At 48.2% G+C, this 14,192-nt stretch overlaps 7 protein-coding genes across 7 annotated transcripts; 4 read left to right on the top strand and 3 right to left on the bottom strand.

Annotated features, from left to right (window-relative positions):
* Positions 1 to 562: 562 nt before the first annotated feature.
* Positions 563 to 2,723, bottom strand: PV09_02524 (uncharacterized protein). Its single transcript, XM_016355577.1, has 2 exons — positions 1,683 to 2,723; positions 563 to 1,624 (listed from the first exon to the last, which is right to left on the bottom strand). Exons 1-2 carry the CDS (start codon positions 2,627 to 2,629, stop codon positions 952 to 954), a joined length of 1,620 nt encoding a protein of 539 aa, XP_016216713.1. The 5' UTR covers positions 2,630 to 2,723; the 3' UTR covers positions 563 to 951.
* Positions 2,724 to 2,820: 97 nt separating this feature from the next.
* On the top strand, positions 2,821 to 3,994 carry PV09_02523 (uncharacterized protein). The gene has a single exon (XM_016355576.1). It carries the CDS (start codon positions 2,880 to 2,882, stop codon positions 3,684 to 3,686), a length of 807 nt encoding a protein of 268 aa, XP_016216712.1. The 5' UTR covers positions 2,821 to 2,879; the 3' UTR covers positions 3,687 to 3,994.
* A 362-nt stretch (positions 3,995 to 4,356) lies between these two features.
* PV09_02522 (uncharacterized protein) lies at positions 4,357 to 5,912 on the top strand. Its single transcript, XM_016355575.1, has 2 exons — positions 4,357 to 4,681; positions 4,736 to 5,912. The coding sequence occupies exons 1-2, from the start codon at positions 4,447 to 4,449 to the stop codon at positions 5,776 to 5,778; spliced, it is 1,278 nt and encodes a 425-aa protein (XP_016216711.1). The 5' UTR covers positions 4,357 to 4,446; the 3' UTR covers positions 5,779 to 5,912.
* A 369-nt stretch (positions 5,913 to 6,281) lies between these two features.
* On the top strand, positions 6,282 to 7,267 carry PV09_02521 (succinate dehydrogenase, cytochrome b556 subunit). The gene is made up of 2 exons (XM_016355574.1): positions 6,282 to 6,398; positions 6,481 to 7,267. Exons 1-2 carry the CDS (start codon positions 6,362 to 6,364, stop codon positions 6,990 to 6,992), a joined length of 549 nt encoding a protein of 182 aa, XP_016216710.1. The 5' UTR covers positions 6,282 to 6,361; the 3' UTR covers positions 6,993 to 7,267.
* Positions 7,268 to 8,306: 1,039 nt separating this feature from the next.
* PV09_02520 (uncharacterized protein) lies at positions 8,307 to 10,831 on the bottom strand. The gene is made up of 5 exons (XM_016355573.1): positions 10,502 to 10,831; positions 9,784 to 10,447; positions 9,701 to 9,724; positions 9,144 to 9,651; positions 8,307 to 9,086 (listed from the first exon to the last, which is right to left on the bottom strand). The coding sequence occupies exon 5, from the start codon at positions 9,081 to 9,083 to the stop codon at positions 8,436 to 8,438; it is 648 nt and encodes a 215-aa protein (XP_016216709.1). The 5' UTR covers positions 9,084 to 9,086; positions 9,144 to 9,651; positions 9,701 to 9,724; positions 9,784 to 10,447; positions 10,502 to 10,831; the 3' UTR covers positions 8,307 to 8,435.
* Positions 10,832 to 10,920: 89 nt separating this feature from the next.
* Positions 10,921 to 12,735, top strand: PV09_02519 (uncharacterized protein). The gene has a single exon (XM_016355572.1). The coding sequence runs from the start codon at positions 11,167 to 11,169 to the stop codon at positions 12,382 to 12,384; it is 1,218 nt and encodes a 405-aa protein (XP_016216708.1). The 5' UTR covers positions 10,921 to 11,166; the 3' UTR covers positions 12,385 to 12,735.
* PV09_02518 (uncharacterized protein) lies at positions 12,586 to 14,131 on the bottom strand. The gene is made up of 2 exons (XM_016355571.1): positions 13,584 to 14,131; positions 12,586 to 13,531 (listed from the first exon to the last, which is right to left on the bottom strand). The coding sequence occupies exons 1-2, from the start codon at positions 14,069 to 14,071 to the stop codon at positions 12,751 to 12,753; spliced, it is 1,269 nt and encodes a 422-aa protein (XP_016216707.1). The 5' UTR covers positions 14,072 to 14,131; the 3' UTR covers positions 12,586 to 12,750.
* Between the last annotated feature and the right edge of the window lie 61 nt (positions 14,132 to 14,192).

Below are 14,192 nucleotides of genomic sequence, written 5' to 3'. Positions count from 1 at the left end.
GGGCAGATTCGTTCCAAAAGCATCAAAGATCTGAGATGTAGTGAACAATCGCGTTCTCATACCAAATAGCCACTACTCAGCGAGATAACTATGTATAGTAACGCAATATCTTAACTAGGAGCCGCGCGCAGTGAGTAGCGTTTAAAGGGAACGGGGTCCGCGGCACGAAAATCGTTCCGCGATTAATCGGCCTCTCAGCAAACGAAGGGATCGGTCTCCCGAATGCTTTTGTTCAACATGTATCTTCGGCCAGAAATGCGGTGATGAACATTCCACGGACGAAATCTCAACGTCAGGACGATGAGAGTAATAGATCTGCCGTCGTTCGGCCTGAGTCGATCAAGATGAAAAGTGACAGTTCGGCACAAAAATGAGGGTCCCTGGCAAAATCTCGCCACGACGCTGTCTCGTTGGGTCGTGTTAAAGCATCGCAATAGAAATTTCTCCCACAAGGTGCACACCCGGCGGAAGTGAAAACATATCGAGACTGTCAAGGGGAAATTTGTGTGAACGCTTGGCTGGACCAGAAGAAAAAATAGCCGGACAAAATTGATATATGCGCCTAACAGTACGGAACAGTCATCAATTGAGTCTCATTGACCCGGGTTTTCAAAACTACAAGCTATATGATTACACACGAGGGGAGAACTTGCGAAGTATCGCTCTAGATGCTCAGATGGTTGCTTGTGATAAACTCCCAACCACGAGCCATTAGTACAGACCAAAAGCACGCGTCGCCTACGCTGTCGCGGCCGGCTCGAACAGGTAATATGTACAGTGAAGATTGCAGGCTCCAAAATGCAACTTTTTCAGACCAGACCGTCCTCAAACGCCGCAGCAATGCTTTGTCTGCTTCAAACGTCGCCTTCTACGCCACAGATGTATATACATCAGGCGTGAGTCTGCTGAGATTGCGTCATGAAATTTGGAGTGTAATTGTTGTCTCCAAGATCATATGTAATCTCTGGCACTCTTTTGCAGCTCGATGAGACGCCAGCCCCTCGTCTCTGGGTTATTGACATCCTCTGGAATCCTCGTCACGCCAATTGCATACGTGACAAGCTGGACTTTGTCATCCATACCAGCCATCAGATTGTTAGTCTTGATATCCCTATACACGTGCACTTCCTGCGTCCGGCACGTGATGATAAACACTGGGATCTCATTTTCCAGAAGCCTTGCATTCAAAATGTCCACGTGTCGGATGTCTAGGATTTTGCCGTCACTCTTCAGGCCTGCAGTAGTGTATTGCTTCATCAGTGCCTCATAAACTTGGTACTGCGGCGTGCTCAGCCACAGTTTTAGCGTTTCGGTGTCGCCTTTAACATATGCGTCTAACACCTCTGGCAGGATGTACTCTCGCAGTTCTTGAAGGAAGGGTTCGATCTGAAAGGATGGATCCATCTCCCGGAACTTTTTGATCACCATGGCCGTTTCGTTCTCGGCGAAAAAACCAGCAACCCGATCGCTAATGCTGCGGGCCGTGCTAATGAGTGGATTCTCGGACTCATTATAGGTATTTTTCATTTCAAAGAAGCGCTGTGCAATGGGAGAGTTGTCTCGGAACTCACGCCACTTCTCCTTCCACGCAGCATCCTTATGGACCGTGACGTTGGTCCCGGCACTGGAGAGTTTGTCAGTCTGCTGTTTGAATGATGCCAAGTGATTGTGAAAATACATACTTTGGATCCTCTACAGCTGGTTCTATCCGTTTGCTGCCGCTCTTGGCGAGCAGCTTTGCTTCCCTCAACTCTCTTTTGCGCCTTCGCTCATCCTTATCAGACCAACCCCCATATCTCGATGAGCTGCCATCATCGATAGTCTCCTTGACGCTCTTGAAGGCTTCTGTTTCTCTTACTGGTCGTGTAGCTTTTTCCAAGCCACTGCCAACAACGTTGGCACCCTTTCTGATGCCTCGGACCACACTGGTGTCCCAGGTCCAAGCAGCACTTGAGCCAATGGCGCTAGCTGTCTTCTTAAGAGCAGAACCAGCAGTACCGGTCACAACCTCTGAACTCTTCTGAAATGCGGATTGCGCAGCCTTCAAGTTTGGGTTCTGTGTGAAGTCCTGATAGCCAGCTGCAATCTGCTTGGTAGATTCATTCCATTCCTTAGAAGCCTTGAACTCGTTACGCAAAGTTTCGGTAAAGACTTGCCACGGCGTTTTGTCCCCGTGAGGAGGTGGAGGCGCCTCTTCCTTCTGCTTGGATTCTTCTTTACCTGGCTCCCCAGCTTTACCCTCCGAAGATTTTTCGTCCTCAGCTCCTGATTCAGAGGCAGATTTCTTTGCCTCCTGCTCAGAAGTAGGTGAATCTTCTCTTACATCATCCTTAGATCTAGCTGTTTGTTGCTGCAGCCTTGATTGTGATGAAAACTGCCGGATGTAGCTTGCCGTGGTTCTAGAGAGGACGGCTGATGGAGAGAGTGACGAATGCAGGAGAGGGGTGATCGTAGACGGAGAAGGGCATTGGATGCTGGACAAGAAAGTGCTTTGCGATCGTGACGCATTGCTCGTTATTCTCCTGTACGCCGCTGTTCTGCCATACCCAGCCGTCGGCGTCGCAACGAAAGTTCGAGCCGGAACGCGTGAGCGCGCCAACGCAGCGCCCTTGGTAAGACTCCTCCTCATGCTATGCGAATGACGTGTCGGCTCGTTTAAAGAGTCTTTTCAGGAACAAATAGCAGAAATAAAGACTGGACGCTGATGGAAGACGTGATGATGGCAAAATCCAAAAAGATTCTTTGGGATTCCGCTTTCCGCCCCGAGCGAAAACGCCGAGAGCGGACCTCAGAAACGGATGACTGTCCCCTGCTCATCACAACTTTCGTGACCATCCTTTTTTGGTGCCCACTGGCTATTGCATCAATTGACAGCTACAATGCCACCAAATCCGTCATTATCTCGCCTCTTTAGGCCGTCGATATGTTCATCATGCCGACAGTCAATGCGCAAAGGCCCGCAGGCCACTTTTTCGACTTCCGCCTACCGCTCCGCCGAGCAAGATAGGCCAGATCGGTTGACAACAGATCAGAGCAACTCATCATCAGCTACCAACCCTGACGCTGAGAGCAAAGAACGCGCCTACAAAGAACTGAGAGCCCTAGCAGAGGGCATCGATGTGGAGCATACGAACGTCGATAGGCGAACAAGCTCAGCGAACATGATGGCCAACATCGAACGAGCGCAGTTCGATGTGCCTGCATATAGACCGGGACAGGAACCCGCTGTTATGGCGCTTCTAGCGAAAGCAAGACGCGAGCCTCACCATTTGCACGTTTACTCGCACAAACACAACACGCATATTGTCCTTACGCGTCCAAATCGCGAACCCATCCTTTCGTTCTCAACGGGCAACATCGGCTTCCGGAAGGGCCAGCGAGGCTCTTTTGACGCAGCTTTCCAGCTCTCCGCGTATGTCATGAGGACCATTGCAGACAAAGGCCTCCTGCGTTCTGCGAGAGACAGCCAGTTTGCCGAAGGCACCACCAGCACAAGAAGGATAGAGGCTCCTATCAAGGAATTGGAGGTTGTGTTGAAAGGGTTTGGCAAAGGTCGTGATGCTGTGATTAAGGCGCTCTTAGGTACTGAGGGGAGGCTGCTGAGGGAGAGAATTGTTATGATAAGTGACGATACAAAGGTGAAGTTTGGAGGCCCAAGAGGTATGAATCCAAGAAGGTTGGGCTAAGCTGGTAGTAAAACCTGACATATATTGTGCACGTCCACGCCATATCACGACAACTCGTTTTATCTTACATGTCAGAAGGCTGGCATGTTTCTGCCTTCACACATCGAGGGATATGGCTGTGGTGAAAGCTGTAGATTTAGCGTTACGCCCTGGGCATTGAAATATGTATCTAGTGTATCTGATGTTTGAAATACAACCTGGACTGCATCCTCAAACATGCGGACTGTATCCAATGCCTTGACCGATAGAGAATGTATCTTCCGACAAACTGAACAATCGTTTTGTTCTAAAGGAACGAGGTTCGATGCTGGTCACATCGCACTCAAGAGGACAAAATCAGAGTATATCGACGTCTTAAAAATTAGGAGATGCCTCCTCTCAGACAACATGTCGAAACCCTTGGGCTTGTTCATTCCTATCGAAGGTAGCTTATCAGTTGCAGTTCAATGACGTTCGTTGCTGACGAGGACAAAAACGCGGACATTCCTACGATGCGATTGCTGTTGTGTTCTCCACCAATTGCTGCGCCTCGCTCTCGAAATATTGACCATACTAGGTTTAGCGCGGCCGCGTCGGCGCCGAAATGAGCATTTGCAGGTTGGCTATCAAAATCCTAGGCATCAACCTATCTCGGGGATGTCATACGAGAAATTTGCAACTAGAATAGTATATAATGGGGTAGCTTCATTGCAAATCTCGTGGAGAGCCATGTTCAAGAAAACTCTACACACTGCCCAAACTTAAGACACCAGTAGTCAACATGCCCACATTCAAAATTGCAATTATTGGTGCCGGTCCGTCGGGCTGTACTCTTGCTCGCCTTTTGCTCCACAGAAATGTCGACGTTGATGTCACCATTTTCGAGAGTGAGAAGGCAATAAATTCCCGAACCCAAGGCGGCACGCTTGACCTTCACACAGCCAGCGGAATCAAAGCTCTCCAACAATGCGGACTGTACGACGAGTTCTTGAAGTTGGCCAGGTTTGATGCAGAAGGTAGATTGAAAGCTCCGGTGGTGAATCCAAGACGGTGTGCTAATTGAGTTCCAGCTTTCCGGCTATGCAATAAGCATATGCAATCCTTCGTTCACTTCAAAGGTACCAAGGACGCCAAAAACACGCGAGGACGACCCGAGATCGACCGAATCCAATTACGGCAATTGCTATTGGATGCACTACCTCATGATATTATACGATGGAACCACCACCTGAAATCTGTCGAAGAAATCAACGGAAGATACCATCTGCACTTCCGAGATCGACCTTCCGAAACTGGTTTTGACCTAGTGGTTGGAGGAGATGGTTGCTGGAGCCATGTACGCAGCCTTCTGACCGATGAAAAGCCGTACTATTCAGGAATCTCAGGCGTAACCTTTCTAATATCAAATCCAAAGGATATGCATCCGGACCTGTACGAACTTGTTGACCGGGGTTCGCTGTTCGCGATTGCCGACCACAGGAGCGTTATGGCCCAGCAACTGGGCTCTGGCTCCATAACTGTCTCATACTGGAGCGTCCACCCTGAGGATTGGGTCAAACAATTCGAGTCTAGAATAGAAGACGTCGAATTCGTTAAGCAGATTGTGCTTAAGGATCTGGAGGGCTGGGACCCTAGACTGCGACAGTTTATCGAAAGTGCCGATGGCGGTGTCGTGCCGCGGAATCTGTATATGCTGCCTGTGGGAAACAGGTGGAAGAACAGGCTCGGCATCACACTTCTCGGTGACGCTGCCCATGTCATGACCCCATTCGCTGGAGAGGGCGTCAACTTAGCGATGACTGATGCGATGAAGCTGGCTGGGTTTATCGAAACTGCGGCAACAGCAGGCACGACGGAAGCTCTAATAACCAGTATTAAAGCTTATGAAGAAGACATGTTCGAGCGGGCGAAGATTGTCCAGAAACAAACCTATGACATGATGAGCGCGTCATTTCTTGATGATGGAGGCTTGGACAAGAACATCGAGCAGTATGTCACGACTGCGGCAGCAGATGAGATACCGGGTTTCTTAAAGCCCGTGTTCAGGATGGCGGCGAAATGCTACTTCAAAGTCTGGAGATGGCGAAATCCCAATCCGGAGGCGACATCGTAGACACTATCTCTGCGAAAAAAAATGGGCGTCGTAGAAAAGGAAAGTAGCGCTTTAAGGACTCGGTATTCAACTAGGCATTGGTGAAAATACCCAATGTAGATATTACCTAAAGCAAGGGCTCATAATCATATACGCTTTTCGTTTTTCAGCGCCTCCATTTACTTCTAGATTTCATGGTCTTGTATTCGCACCTTGACAGCACCACGTTGAAGTCTTCTCGACCCGACTCTGCTTTGTGTAGCTGATTTGAGTACGTTTTCTGCTGATAGGATCGACCATATGTGGACCACTTTCAATAGCTCAAAATAGCGGTTTTAGAGGGTAGATTTTTATGGCCATCGCCGTGAAAATTTCCTGCGGTCCTCAAGCAGAGCTTGAATGAGGTTCGATGCGGCTTTTCTCTTTTCGAGCTGGGCCTTACAATGGTTGGACGGCATAAGTGTTCCCGTCCACGCTAGTGCACTTCCTTGCATCCTCGGCTTCCAACCAGCGCAAAGCCGTCACGACTTTTAGATCTCGACCGCCATCATCAATCGCGGACGTCTCGCATCGGTGACGAGAGCGGGAAAGAGATCGAAACGAAATGTCTCAGCAGCTATGGCAGAGAATTGCTAAGCGCTGTATGTTGGTATTCTTATTTTTCCCTCCCCCAAACCTCGGAGTGCACGTGGTTTCAACTCACTGCTGACCAAAGAAACCCAGCTGCTCTCAGGCCATGGCAAAGCAATCAAGTTTTGCACGGACCGAACCGTGAATCATTCATTGTTAAAAGGGTGCTCAGCTCGAGCAGCTCGCAGAAGGGTGGCTACGCTGCGGACGCAGGCCAGACCCTAGTCCAGCAACGCCTTCGGCGCCCCGTGTCACCTCACCTGTCCATATATGGCTTCCAAGTTAACTACATCGGCTCCGGACTCAACCGCATCACAGGTGTCCTTCTTAGCGGAGGCTTCTACCTCACCTTCATGGGCTACGCGCTCGGCATGCCCCTTTCTTCCTCGGCAATGGCTGCTTCCGTGGCTGCCTGGCCAGTTGCAGCAAAGGTTTTGACGAAGGTATTGATCGCGTTTCCATTCACTTATCACTCGCTTGCGGGTGTCAGGCATTTGTATTTGGATTTTGCTCTTGGCTTTGCAAACAAGCAGTACATCAAAAGCATGTGGGCTGTCTTCGCTGTGAGCGGGCTTAGTGCGCTCTATTTCGCTTTCGGGTACTAGATCTTTCAAGAAACTACGGTTCCGAAGGTACTCTGAGGCGGTTCCGGCTACAATAGGACATGGTGAATCAGCCTCCTATTTTGAGGCTGCTCTACATCGGGTATACCTGAGGTCATAGCCGGCATCAGCATCATTGTATATACAAGAATGTGTCATTAATTATATCTTGCATTCCATATCTTACGCTTAAGTCTGCACACATCAAGATAAATCAGTACATATAACTGAAATCGGTAGAAAATATTGCTGTATTTTACCGAGACATAGCGTTTCCGTCACGATTTAAGAGCCTTCGACAAACAGATACCTTGAAATTGCCGTCGATGTGCGCAAAGTGTGGCTGACTCGTCTGAAATGTCACCATTTCACTGTCCATACCATTGTTTTGAACCCGAAGGTTCTTGATAAAGACGCCAAAACTTTGATATAGGAAGTATGAGCCCTTACACATAGTCGTGCCTTAATTTCTTGCCAGGATCGAAGGCACCATCTGCGCAGGACATAGATCTAGGGGCCTCAAACGAAGCGTCCCGAAAAGAAGCACAGGTTAGGATCAGACTTGAAAGGACTCCACGCTCGGTGGCCTTTTTATATCAAACGAACTTCAACCCGGACGCCCTGTTATAACTCCTCTAGGAACAGGAAAATAGAGAGTAAAAGAGTAGGAGAGTAACGTATACTGTATGAAATCTTTTTAAACATGTATCTGCACGATTCAATGACCACGCAGGCTCAGACTGAAAATAATTTTTATAACGTTTGAATTGTTGGCAGGAGTTGGTTGCAAATTTCTTTTGGTTCGTATCACACAAAACTTAGTGCTAGGACATATGTAAGTAATCGCTTGCAGTACGGCGTCCTTTACTATCACCCAGGCTTTTACATAAACACCCCCGCCCCCCCTCTATGTTTTTAAATTGAGGCACTTGATACCTTTCACAAATACGAAGATGGTCGTGACCATAAACCATTTCTATCTGCGGTAGTGATGCTGCCATCTTGCTCAGGCGGTATAGGGTGATAGGTGTAGATTGAATACTTCAAAGGGCGTCATGCTCAAATCCTTCCATCGCTGATCACAATCGATAACTCTCACGCGATCTGAGTCCGCCAACTGTGCATCGAGCACATGTCTTAGAGATTTCTGAGAGTTTGGTGCACTTGGCGAAAACATCATGGTTGGAGATGTAGAAAGCAAGAAATCACAATGCACAAGACTATACCTCTTCCCTCTGGAAAAAGCAGCTCGCATGAGAGCTGCTACTGCGTAGTTGAAACATCTAATTTTATGGATTTAGACATTTCATTGATGCTAGAGACCACGTCAATCGCGAGGTTCTGGTTGAAAGAGTTATCCTCTATGCAGCGCTCAAGAGCTGCCCATAGACAATCTAATAATAATGCTTCATGGGATTGGAGAGGCCTGGCTTTAGTTAGATCTAATTACCAGAAATATGCGCCATTAATTTCCCTTAGGACCTGTTTTCGTCGAGCTGCAAGATCTGTGAACCAAGTAGACGTCCGAATATAGTGAGAATTTTCTGCGAACCTACTGCTCGACTGGAAAGGATCAGATAGCTGGGAAAGATTATTTGTAGGGCACATAGCAAAAGCGTTCCGTTGACCATGGGTGCTGATGCGGTCTCCATCATGGTTGGAATCTATCAATTTCACATCCCTGGAGCTGTTGTTCCGCCCTTGTTTTGCAGGCAGTGAAGTCGTTCTGTAGACGCTGTGTTCATCTTTGACAAATGGTGAGCCATTGCTGGAGGTAGGAATTAACTGCTGCGACATTTTGCACACCGTTGGTCTAACCAGAGTGACTTCGTTCACTCGTTTGCGCTCTCCATTCTTCGTTACATGTTCAGGCGTCTTTGGCTTCGCTGGAAATGAAGATGCTGATGCAGACGGAGAAAGTATTTGCGAGAATAGTGAATTGTTTCTCATGTGATCCTCCTTCCATCTTCGAAGATAAGTCCAAATGATAGACCGGAGATCTTCAGCTGCCCATCGGTGCATGTTTTTGATGACTTCGCGTAATTGTATCACACCCCAAGCAGTTAGAATTGATGTTTCCCAGATTCGAACCATTCTCTAAAATCATGTTAGTTTGAAAATCGATTGGAAACCCAGGCATGATGCCCAACTCACGTATTAGGAGCTTCCATCATCATCCTTCGCACAGTACCCTATCCAAAGTTTAACTTTTTCACCGATGGTCGTAAATGCAATGACAGGGGGTATCTGGTAATCTCCTACCAGATATTCGTCAAGCATCAAGCTTTCAAACATCTTCAAGGCAACAGCTGCAGCATTAGCTGCTTGGCAATTACAATATTTTTCAGCTGTATTTGATTTCTTACTCTCAACAACAGCCCACGGAAAACAGGTCAAATACCATGTGCGGTCTGCATTCCCAAGTGTCCTCAATATATCCCCGCTTGGAGAATATATCAGCTGTCTTGGACTTGCTGCGCAAAGGGCCTGAAGTACCTCAAGCGAGAAATTCCGTGTTATTTCAGACTTCCAGACCTTTTTTCTCACATCTTGCCATGTCAATGATCTTAAACGTGTACGTGAAGTTGGGCTTCGGCTTAGTTAGTCCACGCGTCTTCCACGGCTGAAGCTTCTCCGCCGAGCTCCATGTCGCATTTTATGCCTCCTCTATTGTGAGCTTGTTTGTTTCCGTGTAGCTAACAATAACTTACATAGCATAACCTTTCGAGAGTGATCTAAACAAAATACCTATTAGCGCAAGAGGAATCTGATATATTGATTGTCATGCCCTTACTCATAACTGAACTTGACGAAGCCATGTGTGTTGTAAAACTCCTTGAAAATTGATTCATGAAGGAGCGACACCCAGAAGTCTTCCGAGACTCGATTCTGTATCAAGAATCTCGCTTCGACTGCCATTTTTCGCGCTTTTGCAATTTCGCGCAGACTCAAGGCTTTCTGGAGCTCGAATCCTTCAATGAAATTTCGGTACTTGTTCTCGTAAGCCGATTCTGGTGGCACGGCATCGTTGTGCTCCGCATCCAACGTCTCAACTTTTAGCAGTGTTTTATTAGTATTAGCTTGGATCTCTATGCGTTTATTTATTGCTTCAATAGCTGCCTTCTCGTCCTTAAAATCAGTTTCAGTTTCACTCGGCAGTACATGGTCAAAGGAAAGCAGAATATCCCGTAGCTGCTCAACATGTGGAGGAAGCTCAGCTTGACCGTAAAGATTCCTGTCGAAACTGATTCCATAAGCTTTGAGCGTATTCTGAGTTAACTTCGTCTTCTTTATTTTCGTGTTTGGTGGATGATTTCAAATGAAAAAGCCATGCAGAATCTTAAAGGAAATCGTGCAATAATCAATTGTATCTGATATTTGTGGTAGCAAAGACGGAGGCTTGTCGTTCTCCACGCCTGAAGCTAGGATTCGGATGATCGGCACAATGCAACGTTATGCTGAGGGTTTGTTAGTCCCAGTAGAGGTTCCATACAGATTGCAAACCAAGTAACTCGACGCAGCGGCCAGGAAAATGGGTTCTGGGCTGATAGAGTCTGAAGCAAGTCCAAGGGCTTGAATCCTACGCGGGATAGAATCCACGTCCACTGTGTGCAAAGCACATTCCTTAGTCAAAAAGCGCCTTCTCTTACGCTTGACTGCCAATATATAGCAGCAAGGCGTAGTTTTGACTTTTCTCTAATGCAGCTTGTCGGATACGTTTTCAATGTCGAGTTCCCTCCCCACAGTTCCGATGAGAGAATGCAAATCATCGCGCACTCAACTTGGCACCTCCCGGACTGATCTTTAAAGTTAGCCGTGGACAAGTGCTACCTGTAATTCCGATGACATTTTCTTACTTGCAGAGGTTTTTCTCATGCATCCTTGTCAGAAGACGCCGCTTGACTAGTCCCGTTATGGATTTTCAGATAACCAAGACCAAAGTTTTTTGAACATTGAAACGCACAAGGCTGCGTGTGGAGCTACAAGTGCAAGACAGCGGACCGAACCGCAACGAATCAAATTTTGCCGCTTCTAGCATAGAAACTTTCTCTCCACGTCCATGAACAAGATTCAAAGGACTACATCCTAGATTTACATATCAGTTCCAGAAGCATATGTCTGGCAGGTTGCGTCCTACCTACCTTTATCGTAACAAAGCCCAGCGTCTTCTCTCATCATGGCGACATCGTCCTCAGATGAACCCGTAGCTATCGTCTGCGTCGGCATGGCTGGCAGCGGCAAAACGACATTTATGCAGCGCATCACCTCGTATCTGCACCAGAAAAAGGACATTCCCTACGTCGTGAACCTCGATCCGGCCGTCCTCAACGTACCCTTTGAATCCAATATCGACATACGCGACTCGATAAACTACAAGGAAGTTATGAAGCAGTATAACCTTGGTCCTAATGGTGGCATTCTCACCTCACTCAACCTCTTTGCAACGAAGATAGATCAAGTGCTTGGACTGCTGGAGAAGCGCACAGCGCCGCCTGAGGAAGGCAGCACGAAGAAGAGGGTCAGTAAGGTGCTTATTGATACACCTGGGCAGATCGAGGTGTTTGTATGGAGTGCGAGCGGTGATATTCTGCTGGGAAGTCTGGCAAGCAGTTTCCCGACGGTGATTGCCTATGTGATCGACACACCTAGGACAAGTTCGACAAGCACATTCATGAGCAACATGCTGTATGCATGTAGCATACTCTACAAGACAAAGCTACCCATGATTCTGGTGTTCAATAAGACCGACGTCAAAGACGCTCAGTTTGCGAAGGAGTGGATGACGGACTTTGAGGCTTTCCAAGCGGCACTCAACGGTGAGGAAGAGGGAGGTTCATTTGGTGGGCAAGACGGCCAAGGCGTCGGCAGCGGGTACATGTCCAGTTTATTGCACAGCATGAGTCTTGTCTTGGAGGAATTCTACAACCACCTGCAGGTTGTTGGCGTGAGCGCAATGACGGGTGCTGGTATTGATGAGTTCTTCGCTGCTGTAGAGGAGAAGCGCAAGGAATTTAACAGAGACTACAAGCCGGAGCTAGAGAAGCGGCGCGCGCAGAGAGAGAAGGAGAAAAAAGAGAAGCGTGATAAGGAGCTGAACAAAATGTTGAGGGACATGAGCATTGAGCCAACATCCGACTCTTCGAGAAGAAGGCCGAAAACGAAAGAGGAACCGGAGACGGTGAGTGATGCCGAGGACATGGATGAGTATGAAGAAGAAGGTGGGTGGGTGGAGCGGGATGAAGACGAAGAGGACGCGGATCTTGATGACGACGACGACGAAAGAGATGCTGGTCTGAGGCAGAGATACAAGCAAGCCATGGAAGACAGTAAGAAGGGGTCAACGCAGGATGAGATGAGCTTCGTCAAGTACATTCACACAGCAAATGTTGGATGAAGTGAAACTACCGACGCAGTCGAGCAGTTGAATCAAGCAAATTAACGAACATGGTGCGATAGAGCACGACGCAGCTGAAGACAAAAAGTCGTTCACTAGCACAGAGCTAGCACAGCTTGCGGTTTTATGGCATTAGTATGCGTCTCTATGACTATCTATGTCAATCGAGGCATGAAGAAATAAAGAAAAAAAAAAAGATGCCTGCAGCTATGCCATCGCATTATACATGCTATATAGACAAAAGGGAGATGAGCTGAGAACGCTCAGGTCGCTAGTCCGGAGACAGACGCTATCGTTGCTAATGTTACATTTTTTTTGTGTACCGTGATCATAGCCATACTTCCACTTGAGTGCAGAATAGTCATCCTATCTCCGCTCAGTTGTTTTCTCAAAGCTGTCGAGCACCTCGCTAGCGACCTCGCTTGACCCAGGAGATCCTGAGCCAACAGAATTATTTGCATGGATTTCGCTGCTCTTTCCGCTCTCATCCATCACCAGCTTCCGAGCCAACTGCTTGGCTTGACCTTCGCTGACTTTCCCGTAGACACTCATGGCCGTGGCTATCATCGAACCAATATCGCCAACATTACCCGGCACAACCACTGCCGTGCCTTCTTTGGCCAGTTTCCCAAACGCATCCACATACTTCTCTGCAACTCTCAAGTTTATGGCACCCTGAGCCGCATCTTCGCCCTGCTGTAGCGACCTGGCTACCGCATTTATACCTTCAGCCGTGGCTTGCGCCTTCAACAGTATAGCCTCCGCTTCACCAGTTGCACGGTTGATTTGCTCCGCCTTCAAAGCCTCTGACGCGAGGATTACAGATTGCTTTTTGCCCTCCGCGATGTTGATAGCAGACTGCCTCTGACCTTCTGAATCTAGGATTTCGGCACGCTTGGAGCGTTCAGCTGTCACCTGACGGTGCATGGCTTCAACAACAGGGGCCGGAGCGTGGATGTCTCGAATCTCGTAACGCAGACATACGACACCCCAGTCTTGAGCGGCTTCATTAATGGCAGCTGTGATGTTGGCGTTGAGGTTGGCACGCTCCTTGAGGACATGATCCAGAGTAAGTTGACCAATCTCTGAGCGCATAGTTGTTTGCGCAAGTTGGGAGATGGCATATTCGGCATCTTCCACTCCATATCTGGTTCATCTGTTAGCACATAGGACTTGATCTCTATAAGTGAAAGCCATACGAAGCTTTGTAAGCATCAAAAACCCTTGTGTACAGTACACCGTCTAGTTCAAGTGTCACATTGTCTGCCGTGATGGCGCTCTGGCTTGGGATCTCAATAGCCGCTTCCTTGAGGCTTTTGACGTATGCAATGCGATCGATAAAGGGTATTAAGATGGCCAGCCCAGGCTGGAGTATCCGATTGAACTTTCCCATCCGCTCCACGATCCATGCCGTCTGCTGCGGAACAAAGCGAATAATAGTGTTCGCAGGGAGCGAGGGTTTCTGGAAATACGACGGCGTGGAAGATGAGCCTGACGGTGAGAACCCAAGTCCTAGGAGGGAAGGTGAATTTGAGGATGGAGCGTACGATGGCCGCGACGAGTTATAGCTGCGGAGTTGCGGAAGTGCTGCAAGGGTCTGGACGAACGGTGAGAAGGCAGATCGTCCCGTGGCATGTGTGATGCCTCTCGAACTGGCTCTCGCCAGCCTGACGGCCGAGGACACCATTGCTGGATGGTTTGTATCGAGGTGAATTGCGGGTGCAGTTGATATACTTTCGGTTCAACCTTCAGCGGAGCAGAAAAGTGATGATGAACATGGGGGAGGTGCGGTCATGGTGGTCTGAGCT

Source organism: Verruconis gallopava (genome assembly GCF_000836295.1).
Source record: "Verruconis gallopava strain CBS 43764 unplaced genomic scaffold supercont1.6, whole genome shotgun sequence".
Lineage (NCBI taxonomy): Eukaryota > Fungi > Ascomycota > Dothideomycetes > Venturiales > Sympoventuriaceae > Verruconis > Verruconis gallopava.
The sequence above is the reverse complement of the archived record's forward strand: the minus strand, read 5'-3'. Positions and strand labels throughout refer to the sequence as shown.